The sequence below is a fragment of the Carassius gibelio genome, chromosome B7 (assembly GCF_023724105.1).
Source record: "Carassius gibelio isolate Cgi1373 ecotype wild population from Czech Republic chromosome B7, carGib1.2-hapl.c, whole genome shotgun sequence".
NCBI lineage: Eukaryota > Metazoa > Chordata > Actinopteri > Cypriniformes > Cyprinidae > Carassius > Carassius gibelio.
Window position 1 is genome coordinate 8,559,846 of NC_068402.1, and position 21,658 is coordinate 8,581,503.

General features: G+C 34.9%; 1 protein-coding gene across 1 annotated transcript in view; it reads right to left on the reverse strand.

Moving 5' to 3' along the window:
• The window catches only part of LOC127962501 (synaptotagmin-7), a 116,761-nt gene that overhangs the window by 66,961 nt on the left and 28,142 nt on the right, over positions 1–21,658 (reverse strand). The window contains exon 2 of the mRNA XM_052562088.1: positions 9,211–9,314. Coding sequence (XP_052418048.1) covers positions 9,211–9,314 — 104 coding nt within the window. The remainder of the gene's footprint in view (positions 1–9,210; positions 9,315–21,658) is intronic.

Genomic DNA, 21,658 nt, shown 5'->3' on the forward strand with positions numbered 1-21,658 from the left:
AAACCGAAATATTAAACGTGTAACTAAGAACTACATGTACAGAAGTACTCTGACCTTTCGATTTTTTTTTTTTTCACTCCGAATCCTTAAATTACAATTATGCAAAGCTATGGTTATACATCCATGAGAGATGTACTGTAACGCAGAACTTTTGCCTTTTAAAAAAACTTTGGCTTTTGAAATGACAAAAGTTGATGCAGTACTGAAAATTGCTAGGTGTGTAGCTCTGCCAGTGTAAGGTCAATTTACACGAAGAACATACAATTAAAATTAATGAAGAATAGCTGGTCTCATATATATTACCCTGCTCATTAACACCGGGTCAACTTCACATCCAGCTTTACTATTTTAATACTAAGTTAAAACAAAGAGCGTGCTGAGAGAGACTGTAAAATAAATCAAGGCTGGCTGTACGGTTGACTATTGCTTATTGGACTAAATAAAGTATAACCACAATTAAATCTTAGAATCCAATATTTCTTAGTTGCAAAATGATGGTATTATATATATATATATATATATATATATATATATATATATATATATATATATATATATATATATATATTTAAACAACTTGAATTTTCTTCATGTACAAGAATGTGTATTAAAGTAAATAAAGGTCATTATTACTTCATGTTGAATTGAAGATTATTACTACATGCAAAAAAATAAAAAACTGATATTCAGTGTCTGTTTTAAAAATAAATAAAAAAAAATGTGAAAGTATGATGAGTAAAGTATGATTAAATCATACTTCTCACACCTCCTCTCACAAAGACACAGTGGTTTAAGATGGGAAATGCTAGTGTAGATGTCTGACAGGCATTCAGTACACTGTCAGGAGTGGGGAAAGAAGCAAAGGCAAAGAAAAAAACAGAGAGGAAAAACAGAAAAGGCAGAATAGGAGCGGGTTTTCAAACAGAATTCACAATCACAAAAGAAAGGCGAATGAGCATGGGGAAATATGACATCATGGGCTGATAGAGAGAGCGAGACGGTCTGTGAGAGAACGGGAGATCTTTCCCGGGTGGTCTCACTGCAGATCCAGCTCTTCCTCACGTGTTCAGAGCAAACCGAGAGATCTCCTCACTGACCTCATCTGCATTCCTCTGCTTCATCTTATTTACGTGATTTAATGATTCCAACAGTCACATCAGAAAGAAAAGAGATAGATAAAGAAAGATGGACAGGATATAAATATGATATATGAACAGAGCGATGCACAGATACACAGAACAATAGACAGATGAACAGATAGCTAGACAGACAGAATGATAGAATATGGATGGACAAATAGATGGATTAAACAAAACGATAGACAGATGGATGGATAGAATGATACGTGGATGGATAGACAGATGCATGACAGACAGATAGACAGACAGACAGACAGACAGATAGACAGATAGACAGATAGATAGATAGATAGATAGATAGATAGATAGATAGATAGATAGATAGATAGATAGATAGATAGATAGATAGATAGATAGATAGATAGATAGATAGGGATTTAATGGTATACAGATTGATGGAACAATGGATGGATAGATGGAACAATATATACAATAAAAGAACAACAGATAGAACTATAGAACTACAGATGGATCTATATAGAACGATAGATGGATACACTGATAGAGAGATGGAAGGATAAACAGGCAGAACAACTGAACGTCAGACAGACAGACAGACAGACAGACAAATAGATAGATAGATAGATAGATAGTATGATTGTACAGCATTTGTTATGAAAAAAAATTCCAGCAGATACAAGACATCAACTTCAGCGAGATTTCCATCCACTTCAACATGCTGCTCTCTCATCTCTCAACATTCTCCAGATCCCTTGTGTTCAGAGTCAGAACCGGATCAGACAGAGAGAAACTCTGTAGTCTTGACCTGAAACCTCCCAGCTCTGTCAAATCTGTTTGGGAGGAGAAGGAGAAAGCAGCCAGTCTGTCTGCGTGGAGCGTGGGGCGTTGTGGGCAAAAAACCATATGAATCATTAGTGAGCCCTGCAGCGTGGCAGTATGAGGTATGAGAAACATAAAGGCCAGGGAGACTCTCGCTGTGCAGCCTTACATAACACATCCCGGCTTACTCACTCATTAAGAATCAGTTGTTCTGATGCTTCCGATCAAAAGACTGACCACAGACGCTTTAATTAAATCAGCAACACTAATCTTTATTTTCTGCAACAATCAAAGTCCATTTGTGAAGGGGTTTGGATCAGGACGACTCATGACTGATGTTGACTCATAAATGACTTTTTGCTTGAATCAAGGAATTCTGTTGTAGAACAATAGTTTTTTTTTCATGTTTACTACACAATAAAGTACGTTACCCTCAAATTCTAAGTATTGTCATGCAAAAAATGTGTCAACTAGTTATTATCGTAATAAATAAATGTAATGTAAATAAATAAATAAAATGTAGAATTAATACAGTACCTTTGTAATACCTTAAATTTTGCTGATTTGAATAAAAGCCCCTTTTTCCATTAATAATGGTAATTATAAAAACTCAAAAGCAAAACATCTGGATGCATTAAGATAATGAGAGTATAAAATATATAAATATATATATATATATAAATGTGTCCTAGTGTATGATAGGGCACAATGTCTACATGCAAAAAACAAACAAACCTAAGTTTCTTTAACCAAAGTATAATTGACTGTCTACTCCACCAAACTACTGTTATAAGCATGAGCCCCGTCAGACTGGTCGTGGCGGGGGTGTTGCAACAATATATAGTGATATTCTCAATGTTACCCAGAAAACAGGATACAGGTTTAACTCATTTGAAATACTAATGCTAAATGTTACTCTGTCAGACATGCAAAATAAATCTAATGTATCTCTTGCTCTGGCTACTGTGTATAGACCACCAGGGCCGTATACAGAATTCCTGAAAGAATTTGCAGATTTCCTCTCAGACCTTCTAGTTACAGTTGATAAGGCGCTAATCATGGGAGATTTTAATATTCACGTTGATAATGCAAATGATACATTAGGACTTGCGTTTACTGACCTAATAAACTCCTTTGGAGTCAAGCAAAATGTCACCGGGCCCACTCATCGTTTTAATCATACACTAGATTTAATTATATCGCATGGAATCGATCTTACTGCTATAGATATTGTACCTCAAAGTGATGATATTACAGACCATTTCCTTGTATCGTGCATGCTGCGTATAACTGATATTAACTATATGTCGCAGCGTTACCGTCTGGGCAGAACTATTGTTCCAGCCACCAAAGAAAGATTCGCAAATAACCTGCCTGATCTATCTCAACTGCTAATTGTACCCAAAAATACACACGAATTAGACGAAATTACTGACAACATGGGCACTATTTTCTCTAATACATTAGAAGCTGTTGCCCCAATCAAATTGAAAAAAGTTAGAGAAAAACGTACTGTACCATGGTATAACAGTAATACTCACTCTCTCAAGAAATTAACTCGTAGTCTTGAACGCAAATGGAGAAAAACTAACTTAGAAGTTTTTAGAATTGCATGGAAAAACAGTATGTCCAGCTATAGACAGGCTCTAAAAACTGCTAGGGCAGACCATATACACAAACTCATTGAAAATAACCAAAACAATCCAAGGTTTTTATTTAGCACAGTGGCTAAGTTAACAAATTACCAGATGCCACCTGATTCAAATATTCCACCAACGTTAAATAGTAATGACTTTATGAATTTCTTCACTGATAAAATAGATAACATTAGAAATACAATAGCGAATGTAGATTCTACAGCGTCTAACACTTCAGTTTCATCCATCGCACCCAAAGATAAACTGCAGCGCTTTACAACCATAGGACAGGAAGAGCTAAATAAACTTATCACTGTATCTAAACCAACAACATGTTTATTAGATCCTGTACCCACTAAATTACTGAAAGAGCTGTTACCTGTAGCAGAAGAAACGCTTCTCAATATCATAAACTCGTCGTTAACTTTAGGACACGTCCCAAAACCATTCAAGCTGGCGGTTATCAAGCCTCTTATTAAGAAACCAAGACTAGATCCTAGTGTACTGGCAAATTATAGGCCTATTTCAAATCTTCCATTTATGTCTAAAATTTTAGAGAAAGTTGTGTCTGCTCAATTGAGCACCTTCCTGCATAAAAATGATATGTATGAAGAATTTCAGTCAGGTTTTAGGCCCCACCATAGCACAGAAACTACACTTGTTAAAATTACAAATGACCTGCTCCTTGCGTCAGACCAAGGCTGCATCTCATTTCTAGTCTTACTTGATCTTAGTGCTGCGTTCGACACCATAGATCATGACATACTCATAGATCGATTACAAAACTATACAGGTATTCAAGGGCAGGCTCTAAGATGGTTTAGATCCTACCTGTCCGATCGCTACCATTTTGTTTACTTAAATGGGGAGTCATCTCATTTATCATCAGTAAAATATGGAGTGCCACAAGGATCCGTCCTAGGTCCCCTTCTATTTTCAATATATATGTTGCCCCTTGGTAATATTATTAGAAAATACGGAATTAGCTTCCACTGTTATGCTGATGATACTCAGCTATATATCTCAACGAGACCAGATGAAACTTCCCAATTATCTAAGCTAACAGAGCGTGTTAAAAATTTAAAAGATTGGATGACACACAATTTTCTCCAATTAAATTCGGATAAGACAGAGATATTAATTATTGGACCAAAAAACACTACACAGAATCTTGTAGATTACAATCTGCAACTAGACGGATGTACTGTTACTTCCTCTACAGTCAGAAATCTGGGTGTTATATTAGACAGCAATTTGTCTTTTGAAAATCATATTTCCAATGTTACAAAAACTGCATTCTTCCATCTTAGAAACATTGCCAAGCTACGAAACATGTTATCTGTTTCTGATGCAGAAAAGCTAGTTCATGCATTCATGACCTCTAGACTGGACTATTGTAATGCACTTCTAGGTGGTTGTCCTGCTTCGTCAATAAACAAGCTACAGGTAGTCCAAAATGCAGCAGCTAGAGTCCTTATGAGGTCAAGAAAATATGATCATATTACCCCAATTTTACAGTCTCTGCACTGGCTACCTATTAAGTTCCGTATCAGTTACAAATTATCATTACTTACCTATAAGGCCCTAAATGGTTTAGCTCCAGCGTACCTAACTAGCCTTCTACCACGCTACAACCCATCACGCACCCTAAGGTCACAAAACGCTGGACTTTTGGTCGTTCCTAGGATAGCAAAGCCCACTAAAGGAGGTAGAGCTTTCTCACATTTGGCTCCCAAACTCTGGAATAGCCTTCCTGATAATGTTCGGGGTTCAGACACACTCTCTCTGTTTAAATCTAGATTAAAAACACATCTCTTTCGCCAAGCATTCGAATAATGTTTCTTTTTAATTGTGAGTGTAGTTGCATCTGTTCAAAGTTGCATTTTTATTCATTAGCTTGGGTTAAACTAATTTTACTTTGTTGGATCAGCAGCTATGCTAATGATGTCTGTATTTTGTTTCTATGTTTCGCCACGGGATTTACATCCCGTGGTAACTAGGATTTACACAAGCTCCAGTCTGGATCCAGAACACCTGAGAAGAGATGATGCTGACCCTCAGAGGAACTCAGATGATGCTAACCTTGAATCAACAAACAGAACTAACAATTATTGCTAAATGTGTGACTGAATCATATAATAACTTAATAATATTGATAGTTCATCGTCTAGCTGACTACGTCTTGTATTATTATTATTATTTTTTCTAAAATCCTGTCAAATGTGCACAAACTACTAGCTACTACTAAATATTGTAGAAACATAATTTTCTGTAAAGTTGCTTTGTAACGATTTATTTTGTAAAAAGCGCTATACAAATAAACTTGAATTGAATTGAATTGAACTGTTTCTTCAACAGGACTTTTATTTTTATTAATAATAATATATGATTATTATTATTATTATTATTAATAATAATAATAATAATATTCTTATTATTGTTTACAAAACTAGAAATGTTTTTTTGGCTACTAAAAAACTATATTATGAAATATATTTTATGAAATAAAACATACTTAAATTAAATAACTAAAATGACCAAAATTGAAACTATAAATAAATAGAACTATAAAAGACAACAACTAATAAAAATGTCACAAAAAAGATAATTTAAAAATATGAAATTCTATAACAATATATAAACCATACTAAAATACACAATCACATTCAAAACAGAAAAATAACATGTTTTTCCTACTTTTCAAATGCTATTAATAGATTGTATTGTTACACTCTTAAACTATAAAAAAGCATAACAAACAACATGACATTTAACTTGTTTACCAAAGAGACAAGATGAAATATGAAAGCTATAAAAGTCAATTTATGCAAAAAGTGTGTTATCAGAATACATATAACTCTAGCAAAGAAATTAACCTTAGCAAGACAAATGAAATGTGCAATTTATTCCAAATATGTCAAATAAAGGCATTTCCAGCTCAGAGAATGACAAAATTTCCCAGAGACATTCATTTCTACTGTCGACCACTGTATGTAAAGAAACTTTTTTCATAAGATTCACACTTCTAGAAATCAGTCACCTATGTAATTTTGCATTAATAAACAGCTCAAAGTTTTGCAGGATCACTGACGCATACCAATCTCTCATGACAGGCCTGGTCTAGATCAGAAGCAAAAATGTATTTCGCCATTTTATTTTATGGTCACCAAACAGCAATTAAGACCAGCCTAGTACTGTATAAAAACAGAGGAGCGGGAACAATTACTGAAAAATACCAAGTACGAATATGGCACTAAAAATGTGACGAAAAGCATGAGAAGCGAGTTTGTAATCCCTCAGTGTAATAACATGAAGATGGTAGATGCCCGCCGGCCGGGCACGTGGAGGGTGTCATTACTGAGTGTAATTAAAGCTTGAAGTCTCTTTTTAGTCACCCTGCAGTCTTCCCGTCTGCCTCTCACTCCTCCTCTCTTTCACTTGCTCCGTCTGGCCTGTGCTGACCATCTCAAAACCCATCGCTCCTCTCAGCTGACGAGTGGAAAACCTGGATTTGTATTACGCACGCTTGAGAAACATTCTGCTACTCTTCTAGGCAAAATGCAAGTGACACATTAAATGTGTTAAAGGTAATTAGTTTTGAATGATAGGTGATCCGTTTATTTCGGGAAGAGTGTAATTCAATTAAACTGAGCACAGGTGATTAATTTTGTTTGTGGATTCTATTTATCAACTGGCTATTAATCAGAAAGTGGGTGTAATCACATTTTCATGTTTATATATAAATCATTTAGCCTTATTATTCTTTTTCCATGATACACGTTCTTCCTCGCTCACGATCCAGTCTCATTCGGCCGCCTTGCGCTGAATTGCTTTACACGAGTTGAATGGCAAATCTTGTTTTGCAGATGCCGAGGCTGAACAGAAAACTACAGGCTCAACAGCTAATTATCCAGACAGAAAATAAGATTTACAACTGTTGAAAGGCAATCTGGATGGAGGTCTGATGTAAACACAAACGAGGGCACGTCATGTCCCCCCTCCCCCTGTATTACTAACAATACGCTGTTTAAATCCTTCCATTACGTTTTTAGCTTTTCGCAGAGCACCAATTTGTGGAAATGGCAAACAAAAATGATTAGATGCCCCGTATTTTCTTCTGTTTTATGACTGAGCACCCAACAGAGCTGAAGTGGGTTTAAATTTCAAACTTGGCGACATTATGGCTCTGTTCCAGAATCTAGAGAGCTGCCTAAATATGTAACTGTCTTCTAAGATAGCATCCTAACTGAAACAGAATTCCAATTCGGTTGTTAAGTGATGACGTAAGAAGCGCTGCTTCCGGGTCCAAGCCTCAACTCGCTTCACTTGAGAATACTACCCCAGCAGCCGTTTATGAGCACTGTTTATTCATATTAATCATTTAAGATAAGCGCTTTCAAACTTACGGTATACACTAAAGTCTCCGTGCTCACAGCGTCCCAAACACAAATAATTTGTATATATTTTTTTTATATTTATATTTTCATTGTCTGGCTATCTGGGACTTCAGTATGGAGTTAAAGGTTAAGATTATAACTTTTTCGCTAGTATTGTATCACATTGTGAGTTTATATTAGCACCTTTTGTTGTTTTTCTTTTGTTGTCTTTTTTGGACACAGAAGCGCTGCTACGTGACATCAGACTTAACAAGCGAATAGAGTTGGGAGAAAACTTAAATGCATACATTACTGTGTACAAGTGTGGGGTCTGCAATTTTTTGTTTTTTTATTTTAAGTTTCTCATGCTCACCAATGCTGCATTTTTTTGATTAAAAAATACGGTAAAATATTGTGGAAAATTATTAGAATGCAAAATAACTTTTCTATTTAAAAATATTACACAATGTAAATTGTTTTATGTGAATTTTCAGCAGTAATTAAACCAGTCAGTCCTGGTGATAATAATAATAATAAAACAATTATATATTGGACATGAATTAGGTGAATCGTTACTTAAAGTCAACAAAATGTGTTAAAGTGACCATCAAAAAAATTAAAAATAATTAATTACTAACCCCAAACTTTTAAAAAGTACTATATATTGTTACAAGACATTTGTATTTTGAATATATGCTGTTTTGCATCATAAGTATAAATTATATTTCAAAGTATATTAAAATAGAAAACTTTTATTTTAAATTGTAATAACATTTCACAATATTAAGTTTTTTTTCTCTTTTTTTTTAAAATAAAATAAAATGCATTCTTGATGAGACTTCTTTACAAAACATTAGTAGTAGTACATTATATTCAAATAAAAAGTTCATACTATCTAATTAGAACTGTTATTAATTAAACATTTTATTAATTAAATATCTCTTTTTTTATTATTAAGCTTGTTGCATTGCGTTCTCCACAAGACATACTTGCAGAAACTCCCTAGAATCTTAGGTGCAATACTGCCTTTCTGCCTGCTTGGTTTTGGAACAGAGCACATGCATCTGTCTTTCAGATGTTGGTAGACTGCTGTCAGAGTGTACCAGACAAACAGCCATTAAACTAAAAACACTATAAAAACCTCACTGTAAATGCATATCAGTTTTTCCATGGCTGATTGGATATGAAACTTTACACACTAACAGATGTTAATGTCTATTACCACATCTATTTAAGACACTTTAAACCCCATGTTGTGCAGGAAGTGACATCACTCACCAGTTTGCGCTGGCACCATCCACAGACCCCGCATAGTGCCACCAGCCACACGACACACACCGTTAAACCCACCGATACCAGGAACACACTCAGAGACAAAGAACCTGTGGAGAGACAAGGATTTAACATTACAGCTGCCAAACGTGATGCATTAAGACTGCGTGCTGCTGGTCACTTTCCCTTAACACAGTTATTCCAGTTGTGTTACAAGTATGTCAACAGCTTATCAACATGCTAACGTCAAACTTCATTGGAATCAACTGAGAGTGCAGGGCGCTATTTGTGTTGCTGTCTATAGAGCGTTTCAAATCAGTCACTGGTGAGGATCCATCTCGCTTTGGATGCTGCTTTAGACAGCAAAGCAGTTCACTAGGAACAAGTTTATATTCCAAAAAAGCAAGTAAAATGTTTTACATATTTTAAGAAATGTCACAAGGCAGTTTCGATGCTTAAGGGGTCATTTAGCATTTCAAAGAGGGCACATATTTAACAGTTCATGCACAAATTAGTTACTAAACGAAATGCTGATTAAATGGTTGTGTCATCTGAAGGACAAAGTGACTCACAACTCTCTCAGCCATGTGTATCCTTAAAATCATAGCAATTTATCCCTTTGAACCTTGATAAAAACAAAAAAATATTTAAAAGCATGGCTGAAGGTCAAGAAAAAATTCTAAAGAAACATATTAAATATATATATATATTAAATAGTGAATAAATTCTATAATAATATAATTACATTTTGAAATAATTATGCCAAATAATTGCTTGTGAAAATGGTCTCAAGAAGATTTCTAATAAAATAATAATGCAAAATTAAACTAAATCTTTTTTTAAAACATGCTTTTTAAGAAAAGAATGTAAAGTATAAAAGATGACAAAAACAGTATATGAATGAAGTACATAATGAAGAAACAGGGTTTAAAAATTAGATGAGAAAAAAACATGTTTTACAATAAAATAAAAATAGGATATAATAATAATAATAATAATAATAATAATAATAATAATAATAATAATAATAATAATAATAAAATATAAAATAAAATGAAAAATATATATATAAAAATGTAAAATATAAAATAAAATATATAAATAAAATAAAAATAATATCTATCTATCTATCAACAATATAATATAAAATAAATGGTATGCTGATGAAGATCTCATGTACAAAATCCTGAATACGTATGCTTAATAATAATAGACTACATAATATAAAAACTAAAAATGCATGTGAGTGATAAACATCTCTAATAAAAACCCTAAAGAAACATGCTTTATGATAAAATAAAACTAAACTATACTAACAAATGTTTATTAGGCATGGGGGCAGATCTAATTCATTATGATTAAGCTGACCTCTACTACACTCCCCATTGCCATTTTTAAATTAGGCAAAGAAAATTTTTTGAAGGACAGGAAATGATTTCATTTCTCTGGTGCAGCAGTGAAGTGAGAGGGGGCGGTGAAATAAAACGCAGGCAGCTGCTCAGAAAAGGGATTCATCTTCACTGAGATGGGCAGAACAGAGAAAGCAGTTAAACTGACTAAAACCCACGTGAAATATAGAAAATATAGTCTGGTCCAATACAAGCGGACTGACCCCATCATGACATTAGAGTCCATAAGAGTCCGGGTGAGGTCTGAGTCCCAGCGCGTCCGTCAGACTCTCAGAGCCGAGGAGATTTAGGTGGGAGGTGAGGAGAATAGAAAAGCTCTGAAAATCTAGCGACCGCCGCTTTCTTTTTTTCCTTTTGAAACTGCTGTTTAGAAGCACAGTTGAAAAGTTTGATGTTTGGAAGGGTAATACTTTACATCAAAAAAAGTGAGAGAAAATTTGACAGTAATCCAGTAACTGAGAAGGCGAAGAAAAGAGGGAATAATATATATAGTGCAAAAAAAGAAAATGAGAAAGGGGGCAGAAGGGAGCAGGATGATTTTATAAGAAATATAAAAATGAGGAAAATTACAGTGAGAGGAGGAAGAGGAGATAAATGTGTGCGAGAGAGAGTGTGTGCTGAGGTTATGGGAATTTTCTATCCTTTTATTTAATGTTATCAGCATATTACTCTTATGAAGCCAGACGTCTGACTAATGGCATAAAGGCTGATTCAAGAAACCGTCTGACTGACCTGGAAAAAACACTTTTTTATTAGCATTTGTTTCTTGCTTTTACAGTTAAAATATCTAAACATAAACAAGATACATTTACTGGAGAAGTTAAGCAGTGTAATTATTCCTTATGACCCAATGGCAAATATTTTTTTTGTTTTTAAGCTTAAATCTAACAGAATTTATTGAGTTGCATTAAAAACAAGAAAACTATTTTCCATCGAGGTAAGACAAAATGAACTTATTTCAAGATTTATTATTTTAAAACAAGTTATATCTTCTAAGCTATTTTAAGTGAGTAAATGTATCGTTTTTAGTCTTTTTTTTTTTGAAAACTACTTATTGAAAAAAAAATGGTATGAGTATGATAATTCTAAAAAAACATGCATTGAACAATAAACAATAAAAATAAAATATTAAATCGTGTGCATAGTATGCAAATCCTAAAGAAATATGTTTTACACAAAAAGAATAATAAAATAGATAGAAAAAAATATTGCATGGGTGATGAAGGTCTCAAGTACAAAATCTGAAAGAAACAAGCTTTATAAAAGAATATAAGGCATATAAAGTATAAAAAAAATCTGATGTGTATGAGTGATGAAGTACATGAAGAAAGATGGTTAAAAAAATTCAATATTTAAAAAATGATTATTATTACAGCATACGAGTAATTCAAGTCTCAAATAAAATCCTAAAGAATTATAATTCAATAAAAATAAAAAATAATAAATAAATAAAAATAAAATAAAATTTGGGCATAGCATTTTGTCTGAAATAAATCACCAAAAAGAATGAAAAAGAAAATTGTGGTGAAAAGACTAATTATTTTTAAATAATACTGTGTGACATTGCAAGAAGGCATTGACAAAAACAGCAGCTATGTCCTAGTGATCGTAGTGATCAGAAATTCATCTTTCCTCCTGTAGACAAGATGTCTTCACTTCTGTTGGTCTGTTGGCAACACTCACTGTACCGTGAAAGATGAAAAGTGTCTCTGAGGGGTGATATCTGAAAACCGCTCCCCACTGACTGCACCATTAGCAACTTTATCTAGCCTTTCTGGCCTTTCAGAAGCAGACACAATGAGAGAGAAGACAGGAAGCAATATGGAGAAGATGAAGGGATCAGAAAATGACCTGGAAATAGATGGACTCAAATCTGAACGATTACTCTGACAGGGCAAAATTCAGAAGTGGCTCCCATTTAAATAATTCATGTGTGAACCTGAAGTAAACTGGCTACACTAAAAAGGAAGTTGAGTGACAGGAAGAGGAATCTAGGTCAATAAACACTCAAATAAACCAGTTTCAACATTTTTGTTTTTGAAAACTTTCCAACAAGGTTTTTTGACTCAAAATGTTATAGTCTGTAATGCTCACCAAGACTGAATTATTTATCGCAAATACAGTAAAACATACTGTAGTAATATTTTAAGAATATTTTACAATTTAATAACTTCTCATTTCACTACTTCCTTACATATAAATTCAATTGTATAAACTTAACTGGAAATTAAAACTCATGCTCAAATAAATTCTGAAAGCCGCACATCCCTGATCTCTGATCTGTGAATCGAACAATATGACACTACATATATAAGCCAATTTATAAGCAAATTAGTGGCTTAGTGGAACTCAATGATCACCTGTAAATAATGTTGAGAAAATCCTCTTGATAAAGTCTGTTATGAGACACTGGCCCAAATAATAACATCCCTGTGGCCCGGCGCATTTGGGGCCACGGCACGTGTGACAAATGGGGCCATGTCGTTTCTCTTCGGACATTTCTCAAGCAGCGGCAGCAAGGATTCTGACAAGGTTGTGCCAAATAACTGACAAGATTATTTGTGGGTCAGATCCACAGCAAAGCCACGAGAGCAGATCCTTCACTCGTGTGTGACGGGACGAGCCTATAATGGCACTGACTGACGGATTTCAGTCCAACTTTAACAGCTGATGATGTACAGTAGATGCATGATTGCATATTTCAAGTGATTTAAATATATATGTATATATATATATATATATATATATATATATATATATATATATATATATATATTTAAATATGAGCAGGCCTACAAGCTGGGATTGGTAATGCTGCACTGTAATCATAGTTATTTATTTATATTTTTCATTATATTTTATTATATGATATTGGTTTGAGAGTATTTTATTTAGTGGAGAACTTTGCAGCAGTATTTTATTTCTTATCCTGTTTTATTTTATATATATTTTATTAAAAAGTATTTTTAAAAAGTGTAAACAAATTGTTACATTTTTTTTATAGTAATAAACAACCTGCAGTTTAATGTTTGCATTTCTTTCCCTTACTGTACCGAAAATGAACCGAATGGTGACTTTAAAACCGAGGTACGTACCGAACTGTGATTTTTGCATACCGTTACACCCCTAATAATTACAATAAAAACAACAACAGTTTGTGGTAATAATATACACAATATATATACAACTTTTTTTTTTCAAAGGAAATAACGTACTCGGTTACTAACGTAACCTTGGTTCTCTGAGATAAAGGAACAAGTACTGCGTCTGCTAAGACACTTTGGGGGAAAACTCCTTTTTCTCAGAATACTGAAGCCTTTTTCAATAATGCAGTGTAACTGCTCGGCCATTGGTTCATGCAGTGTATTAAAAATGAGCCTATGGCGATACAGCCTGCTGGAGCCCGCCAATATGAGCGAGGCATCAGGTTATATAAGTGTAAACTTCGCCATAGGATCCTCAGGTTACTTCAACTCAAGCAGCTACATAGAACAGCCAGTAATGCAGTACTCGTTCACATATGTCAAGAGAACCGAGGTTGCGTTAGTAACCGAGTACGTTTCTTAATGATACTTCACTCGTACTGCGTCTGCTAAGGTGCTTTGGGAAACCAGTAAAATCCCACCGTGCTGTTAAAGGAATGACCAATGCTAGAACTTCCCTCACAAATTTGTGCAATGGAAACTCCACTAGACCAAGACCAGGAAGAGGCAATGCCTCTTGTTGAGTGGGCTTTTACTCTCAAGGGGCATTGAAGGATCAAAGAAGAGTTCACTAGCTTGATAGTTTCAGTTATCCATTTGGAAAGTCTCTGCTTCGTGACCGGAGACCCTCTGGTGAGGTCACCGAAGCATCCAAAAAGCTGATACGACAGCCTGAACGGGGAGGAATGCTCAATGTATATTCTCAATGCCCTGACGGGACAAAGTAGATTTAGCTCTTGGTCCTACTCCAAAGGGGGAAGCAATGAAAGAGCTTTCACCTGTGCTCTGAATGGAGACTAGAGCACTTTAGGTACATAAACATGCCATGGCTTCAGGACGAACTTGAAGTCATTGAGCCCAAATTCGAGGCAGGTAGGGCTCACCGAGAGCATCTGCAGATCACCTATATGCTTTATCAATGCTAACGCCAGTAGCAGAGCAGTTTTTAGCATAAGGAGACGAAGGCCAATGGACTGTAGCAGCTCCAAAGAAGAGCGATTAAATATTGCAGTTTCCCCAGTAACGGCTGTACACAAAGCAGCTCTGCGATCATAAACACTGCATTATAGGTAAAATTAAATAAAAATGCCAGCGACACATTTCTGAATACAGTCGGTTCCCTTCAGACACATTCAAATAAAGACATCCACGATGCGTTTTTACTCAAAACTTGCAGCAATCATATTTATAAAATGAAATAATCAGAATCAGAATCAGAATGAGCTTTATTGCCAGGTATGTTTACACATACGAGGAATTTGTTTTCGTGACAGAAGCTCCGCAGTACAACAGAATGACAGCGACAGAACATAAAACACATAATAAAAGAATAAAAAATACAAATATGTAGACAGTGAATGACAATATACAAATGACAATTGTAGGCAGGTATATTACAAAGTGAAGTTATGTATGTACATATATATTGTGTGCAAAATTTAAGTGTATACTAAGTATGTGTGTTAGATAAATAAAGTGTGTGTGTATATAAATATAAAGTGTAGTGTGTTCGCCATTATTGTCAGCTGTTCATAAGATGGATTGCCTGAGGGAAGAAACTGGTCCTGTGTCTGGTTGTTCTAGTGCTCAGTGCTCTGTAGCGTCGACCAGATGGCAACAGTTCAAAGAGGGAGTGTGCTGGATGTGAGGGGTCCAGAGTGATTTTGACAGCCCTTTTTCTCACTCTGGATAAGTACAGTTCTTGAATAGACGGGAGAGTAATTAGAGAGAATAATTTCCTTTTGAAGTTTAATCTAGCCATGTAGCGACTCTTGTCTTTCCGTCCCCAAATGTAAGGCTTCTTGAAATTATTATTAAGACATTTCTTATACCATTTATCGTATTTAAAATTGTATGGCCTTAAGTTTGATACAACTCACTTCAGGAGTTTTTAAGGACCCACAGCAGATCAGTATTTAAGAGCCCGTCAGGCAGAGTGCTGATACATTTTGGTAGCCCGACTGGAAAACACAATAGCCCCGGGACGTCGGGCTAACGATTTTGCAAGCCCTGATGTGACACTGAAGACTGGAGTAATGATGCTGAAAATTCTTATTAATATATATATAATAGATAGATAGATAGATAGGTAGGTAGTGGTAGAAATGCATTAGTACATTCTAGAACAGTGCTTTCAGTTTGTGCACTGGTTTCAGGTCCACAGGGAAGCTCTTAGTAAACCATGCATCAACAGATGATGTGAGTGCCCTTAAAGCAGCTAAATTACAGCCAGAACTGAGGCCTCTTTGATCTGATCAAAGACAAAGTGCAGACTGCGGACAAAACGGGATAAAAGCCACTGCTAAAGATCTGGAAGAATCGCAGGGCAAAGGACCAGGTCTAAAATGCTAACCCTGACAGCGGGTCAGAAGCAAGCACCGCCCAAACAGCAGGAGACGGCAATGTGTGGGAGCTCTGGGTCTCCAGTAACCTACTTACAGATGGGCCAACAGAGGCTGGAGTCCATTCACAGCCCTCCATGTCTGCACAGCCCGTCAAGAGGCTTATTTAGGCTAACTCGGGCCCCGCGCGGTCCCCAAAGATGCAGCTGTCTGCTGGTGTCATCAACTTAGTGTCTATATGAGGAACTGAGTTTCTCATCATTGGGAGATAGGAAAAAACTGGAGCAACTGAATGCATTTTCTTTCATATTGGAAAAAATGGAAAAAAATGGAAGGAAAAAAAATGGAGGAACCAAATGTGTTTTGTTGTTTTTCTTTGTTTGTTTTTGTTTATATTTGACAAAGGCAAAGTGTACAGCAGAATGATATTTGACTATTTTATTTATTCACCCTTTATTTGTCCTGACAGGTTACTCGGAACAACTTCACTTTATGATAATAGCCTGGCTAGCAAACTGAAACTACAGTAAAACAATGGATTATGGATTAACATGTATATCCCATCAGACTCCCATATTTTTATTAATATTTTAAATACTCAAAGTTGTTATTAAAATGCATATTTGTTATTAATTGTAAAAATATTTTGAACGTGTTTATTTTTAGATTTTACATTATTATTATTATTTTAAATATATGTCAATATTGCTTTATAATTTTGATTTTATTTTAGCTTTAGCTATAGCTATTTTCTTAAAGTTAATTGAAAATGAGAAATTGGCCAATAAAATTATTTTATATATTTTTTGATATATATTTTAATAACAAAAATATGATTTTTATGAACATTTTGTTGATGAAAATCAGGAATGTTTTTATTAATATGTTAATCATATTTTTATATTTTCATTTTTTTGTATTTTCATTTTTTTTTAGTTTATTATTAAGTTATTTCAGTTTATTATCAATTAGTTAGTCAGGCTTACTTCTTTTAGTGCATTAAGTTCTTTTGGCAACCTAATATATATATATATATATGTATATATATATATATATATATATATATATATATATATATATATATATGTATATATATATATATATATATATATATATATATATATATATATATATATATATATATAATTTCAGTAATTTTTATTTTATTTTAAGCAAAAATTATTCTTAATGGTTTTAGTTTTAACTAACTATACTAACGCTACATAAAAATACTGTTTGGGAAAAATGATTTAAAGGGGGGGTGAAATGCTATTTCATGCATACTGAGTTTTTTACACTGTTAAAGAGTTGGATTCCCATGCTAAACATGGACAAAGTTTCAAAAATTAAGTTGTACGTTTGAAGGAGTATTTTTGTTCCAAAAAAACCTCTTCCGGTTTGTCACAAGTTTCGGAAAGTTTTTTTCGAGTATGGCTCTGTGTGACGTTAGATGGAGCGGAATTTCCTTATATGGGTCCTGAGGGCGCGTCTGCCGGAAGAGCGCACGCTCCCGTATAGCAGAGCACTGAGAGGCTGAGCACAGCCTGATCAGAGCGAGAGCGTCGCGAAAAGTCACAAAAGAAGTGTGTTTTTGGTTGCCAGGGCAAAACAACCCTGCACAGATTACCAAAAGAGAAACAGCATTAAGGGACCAGTGGATGGAGTTTATTTTTACAGAGCATCAACGGAGTTGTGCAAGTGTTTTTGTTTGTTCCCTGCATTTCGAATTGCACATCGTTTATTTCTTAAGGATAATGCAGTCCCAACGGAAAAGGGTCACGATTGTGTGTTGGAACCACATGCGGTGAGTAAAACTGCTCCAAATATCTGTGTTGTTAACTTAGCTATCGGCGCGTAAGCACATCAAGTAAACAACATGCGATGTTGCCATCAAACTGCACTTTCCACATGTACAGCTTAAAAAAAAAAAAAAAAAAAAGACGACATAAAGTGGAACTTAGTCATTTTCCAAAACCGCTAAGCAAATATATACAGTTTCAGTACATACCACATAGAGGCGCCTTCGCTGATGCTGCTCTTGTTAAATTTCAGCCTCTGGATCTGTGTCACAGCTTCCACATGCTCTCAACTCAAAAGCCTACTGGCGCTCGTGATTCTTTAGCTCCGCCCACACGTCACGCCTCTAGGCGCTCGTGTTTTTCCGGGAAATATCGGTACAGACTATCTTTCTCTTATAAATATAATAAAAATAAAGACTTTTTGGAGTTATGAAGGATGCAGTACTACTCTATAGGTACTCAAGATTAACAGGATATTGAGTGAAAACGAGCATTTCACCCCCCCTTTAAGAAAAAAAAGGTGAAAAATAAAAATGTTTTGAAAGAAGAACGAGAAAGAGCAAATAATATGACTGTACTATGTATGCATTTCTCCATGATTGGGAGATAACTGGAAACTGGAGCAACCGAATGCTCTTTTTTTTGTTCATATTTGACAAAGACAAAGTGTACAGCAGTCTGCTATTTTTACTATTTTATTTATTCACCCTTTATTTGTCCTGACAGGTTATTGGGAACACGTTGCCTTTATAATAACAACCTGGCTAGCAATCTGAAACTCTCCCGGTGGTGATGAAATAGATGTAATTTGCCACATGCTTCGGCAGGGCCGGCTCTGTGAGAAACGTCTGACCCAATAAAGAACAATCATGATGAGCCAATCAAAGATTATGTAATACTGAGCAATGATGCCGGACAGCGGCCCGAAACAATACGGCTTTCCATTACAAGATACTTTCTATCTAAAGATGATCATATTACGCCAAAGAACTTCATCTATTTTTAAAGCAAAATGTCCTGCTGGGATTTCAGCTGTCACAGGTACATTGCTTGAGCTTGATGCTCTTACTACATTTGGGATTATTATTATTATGATTCCCAAACACTTTCCTCCGTCTGCCACTATTCTGACAAACATCCCAAACCCATTTATTAATCAATAAAAATCACTGATGAAAGTTCTAATTGACAAAGGTCTTGATTCATCTTGAATTTGTATATCTATTTTTATTTTATTTTATATCAGTCAACATTTATTTCAAATAAGGAAAATACAGAAAAACATCTGACCTGAAATCACTTCCTCTCTTTCTCCTCTCTGAGCGAGACCCAGAAACACAGATTCTCACAGCTTGGTCTCAAAGATGAAGCAATGAATCCAAAACAAGTTCAAAACTATATCTTTGAAATTACTTGCAAACCACAACTCAACACAAAAGGTGAAGCAAGTGCATATTAACTTGCTCTCAAAGTTTGGTTAAAGGATGCAGACATAAACTCCTTGCATAAGCAAACAGTGTATTAGCATTGCATTTACATTTATTCATTTAACAGATGATTTCATCCAATGCAACTTACAACAAGGAATACAAGCAGCGATTAATTTTGAGGAGGCAATAACACAATAAGTGCTAGCAATACAAAGTTCCAAACATCGTCCAGAATAGCACAAGCTATGGGAGCGATTAAGAAATAGTGAGAGCATAGAAGTAGTCAGCAGGATGCAGTAAAGTGCTCTCATTATCAACTGTACTTTTCTCAACCAGGGTTCAGCTCCCATGCAGGAAGCACACATACTGACATATGAACACCCTGAATCGTATAGACAGAGTATGCATGGAATATAGTGGACTGACAGCTGTGTGAATGCAGCTATAGAGCAAAAGCATTGCTAGATTATGAGCTGGAGGCGACCTGCCAGCCCCTCTCTGCGTACAGGACCCCTGAAGAGGCCAGATGGGAGCCCTGCTGCGCCCCCCTACAGTCACGACACGCACAGCCAATATTCCTGTCCAAACTCACACCTTGTGGCTTACATAATCCAGGTTGAAAAATGTGCCTTAATGCCTTGAGATCCCTGTGAAATACCTTACAGATGAATCATACGTCATCTCTGTTAGCCTAATTATTTAATCTTTTAAACATGTATTTTTTCTTTACTGTCTCTGTAGATAAACAATGAAACTTTTGTGAAGCAACCTCCAGATAAGTGGTCGACCAATAAATCGCCAAGGCCGATATTGGCCGATATTTTGAAAATGTCGGGATCAGCCGGTACATTTATCTGCTTGGCCGATGTGTTCGAGGCGCGACTTTTATTTTGACAGCGCTGAGATTGGCAGCACCTGAGCGCACACAGTGCTAACACTCAGAAGTCTGTCTAATAATCAGATAGAACGGTTAAACAAAGGAATTAATTTATACAAAAAGTATTGTAACGATTGCTTTTATATTGTTAGTAATAGAAAGGTAAACAAACAAACAAAAAATGCTGTCTTGGCAAATAGTTTAAATAAAAACAATAAAAAATAAATACATAAAATGAATAAACCTTATGTTGATACACTTGGAATAAACTGTCAAATTGTATAAATTATATTGATTAGATAAAAAAAAAAAAAAATTCAAATTGAACCTAAAACAAAAATACAAAGAATTTGGGAAATAATAAAACAGAAAATATGAGGAAAATAAAACAGATTTCATAGGGCCCTACTTTTTTCAGGAGAAGCAGGTCACTTTATTGACTCTTCACTGAAACTCATCGCTGGCTCGGAGAAACAATTTCAACATTAGTGACATTTAATATGTGATTATTCTTCCTAGGGGGGTTATCTTCCCAGTGTAAGCATAACAAAATTAATTCAGGAATATTTTATAACATTCACCCTATGTAAACCTACACACCACTTCACTTTCCCTCCATCCAACTCTCTTCATTATCCGTCTGCAATATTTACCTCATGCAGTCTCCAACTGGTTATCCACCAATAAGATAAAACGAACATTATATTTAATGTTTCAGGGATCAGTCGCACTGATGTTTATTTGCAATAATGGTAAAGCTTTGTCGAATCCTCTCAGTTTCTCCACACGTGGCTCATGTAGCAGGCGACTCGCTCGGCTGCTTTATTCATGCGCTTATAATGGTGTGTGTTTCAGAGAGGCCCATTCATTCAGTCATACTGAGCTAATCAAACACAGCCCAGTGTCTCAGTGAGGCTCTGTGGTTTGCATGTGTTCAGTGAGGCCTGTAAGTGTTACCCTCCAGCTCCCCACACCTTTGGACAAATCAATTTCCGAGACCATTACTGGCTAAGGTTTAAAAAAAAAAACATTAAATCATTATTGACTTTCAGAAACCGAAATAAAAGCAGCCACAAACGAGACTGCACTTCGCATGCAGTAAGAATGCAGAGAAATGAAATCACAAATAGTCATTTCTAGCTGAATAATATTGTACAGCTGAGTTTATTGATTGACTTCCTCTATATATTTCATGAAACATATTCACCAAAAATGATTCAGGAAAAAACAAATTGTCCAATATATTTATTTTAATTTATTTGCAACTATTATTTTAATTGTATATTAATAATATATATAAAAGTATTTATAAAAAAAACACATTAATATAAAATAAATGAAAATATAAAATGTAAAAAAAATTGTTTGAATATAAAATGAAACATATTAAAATA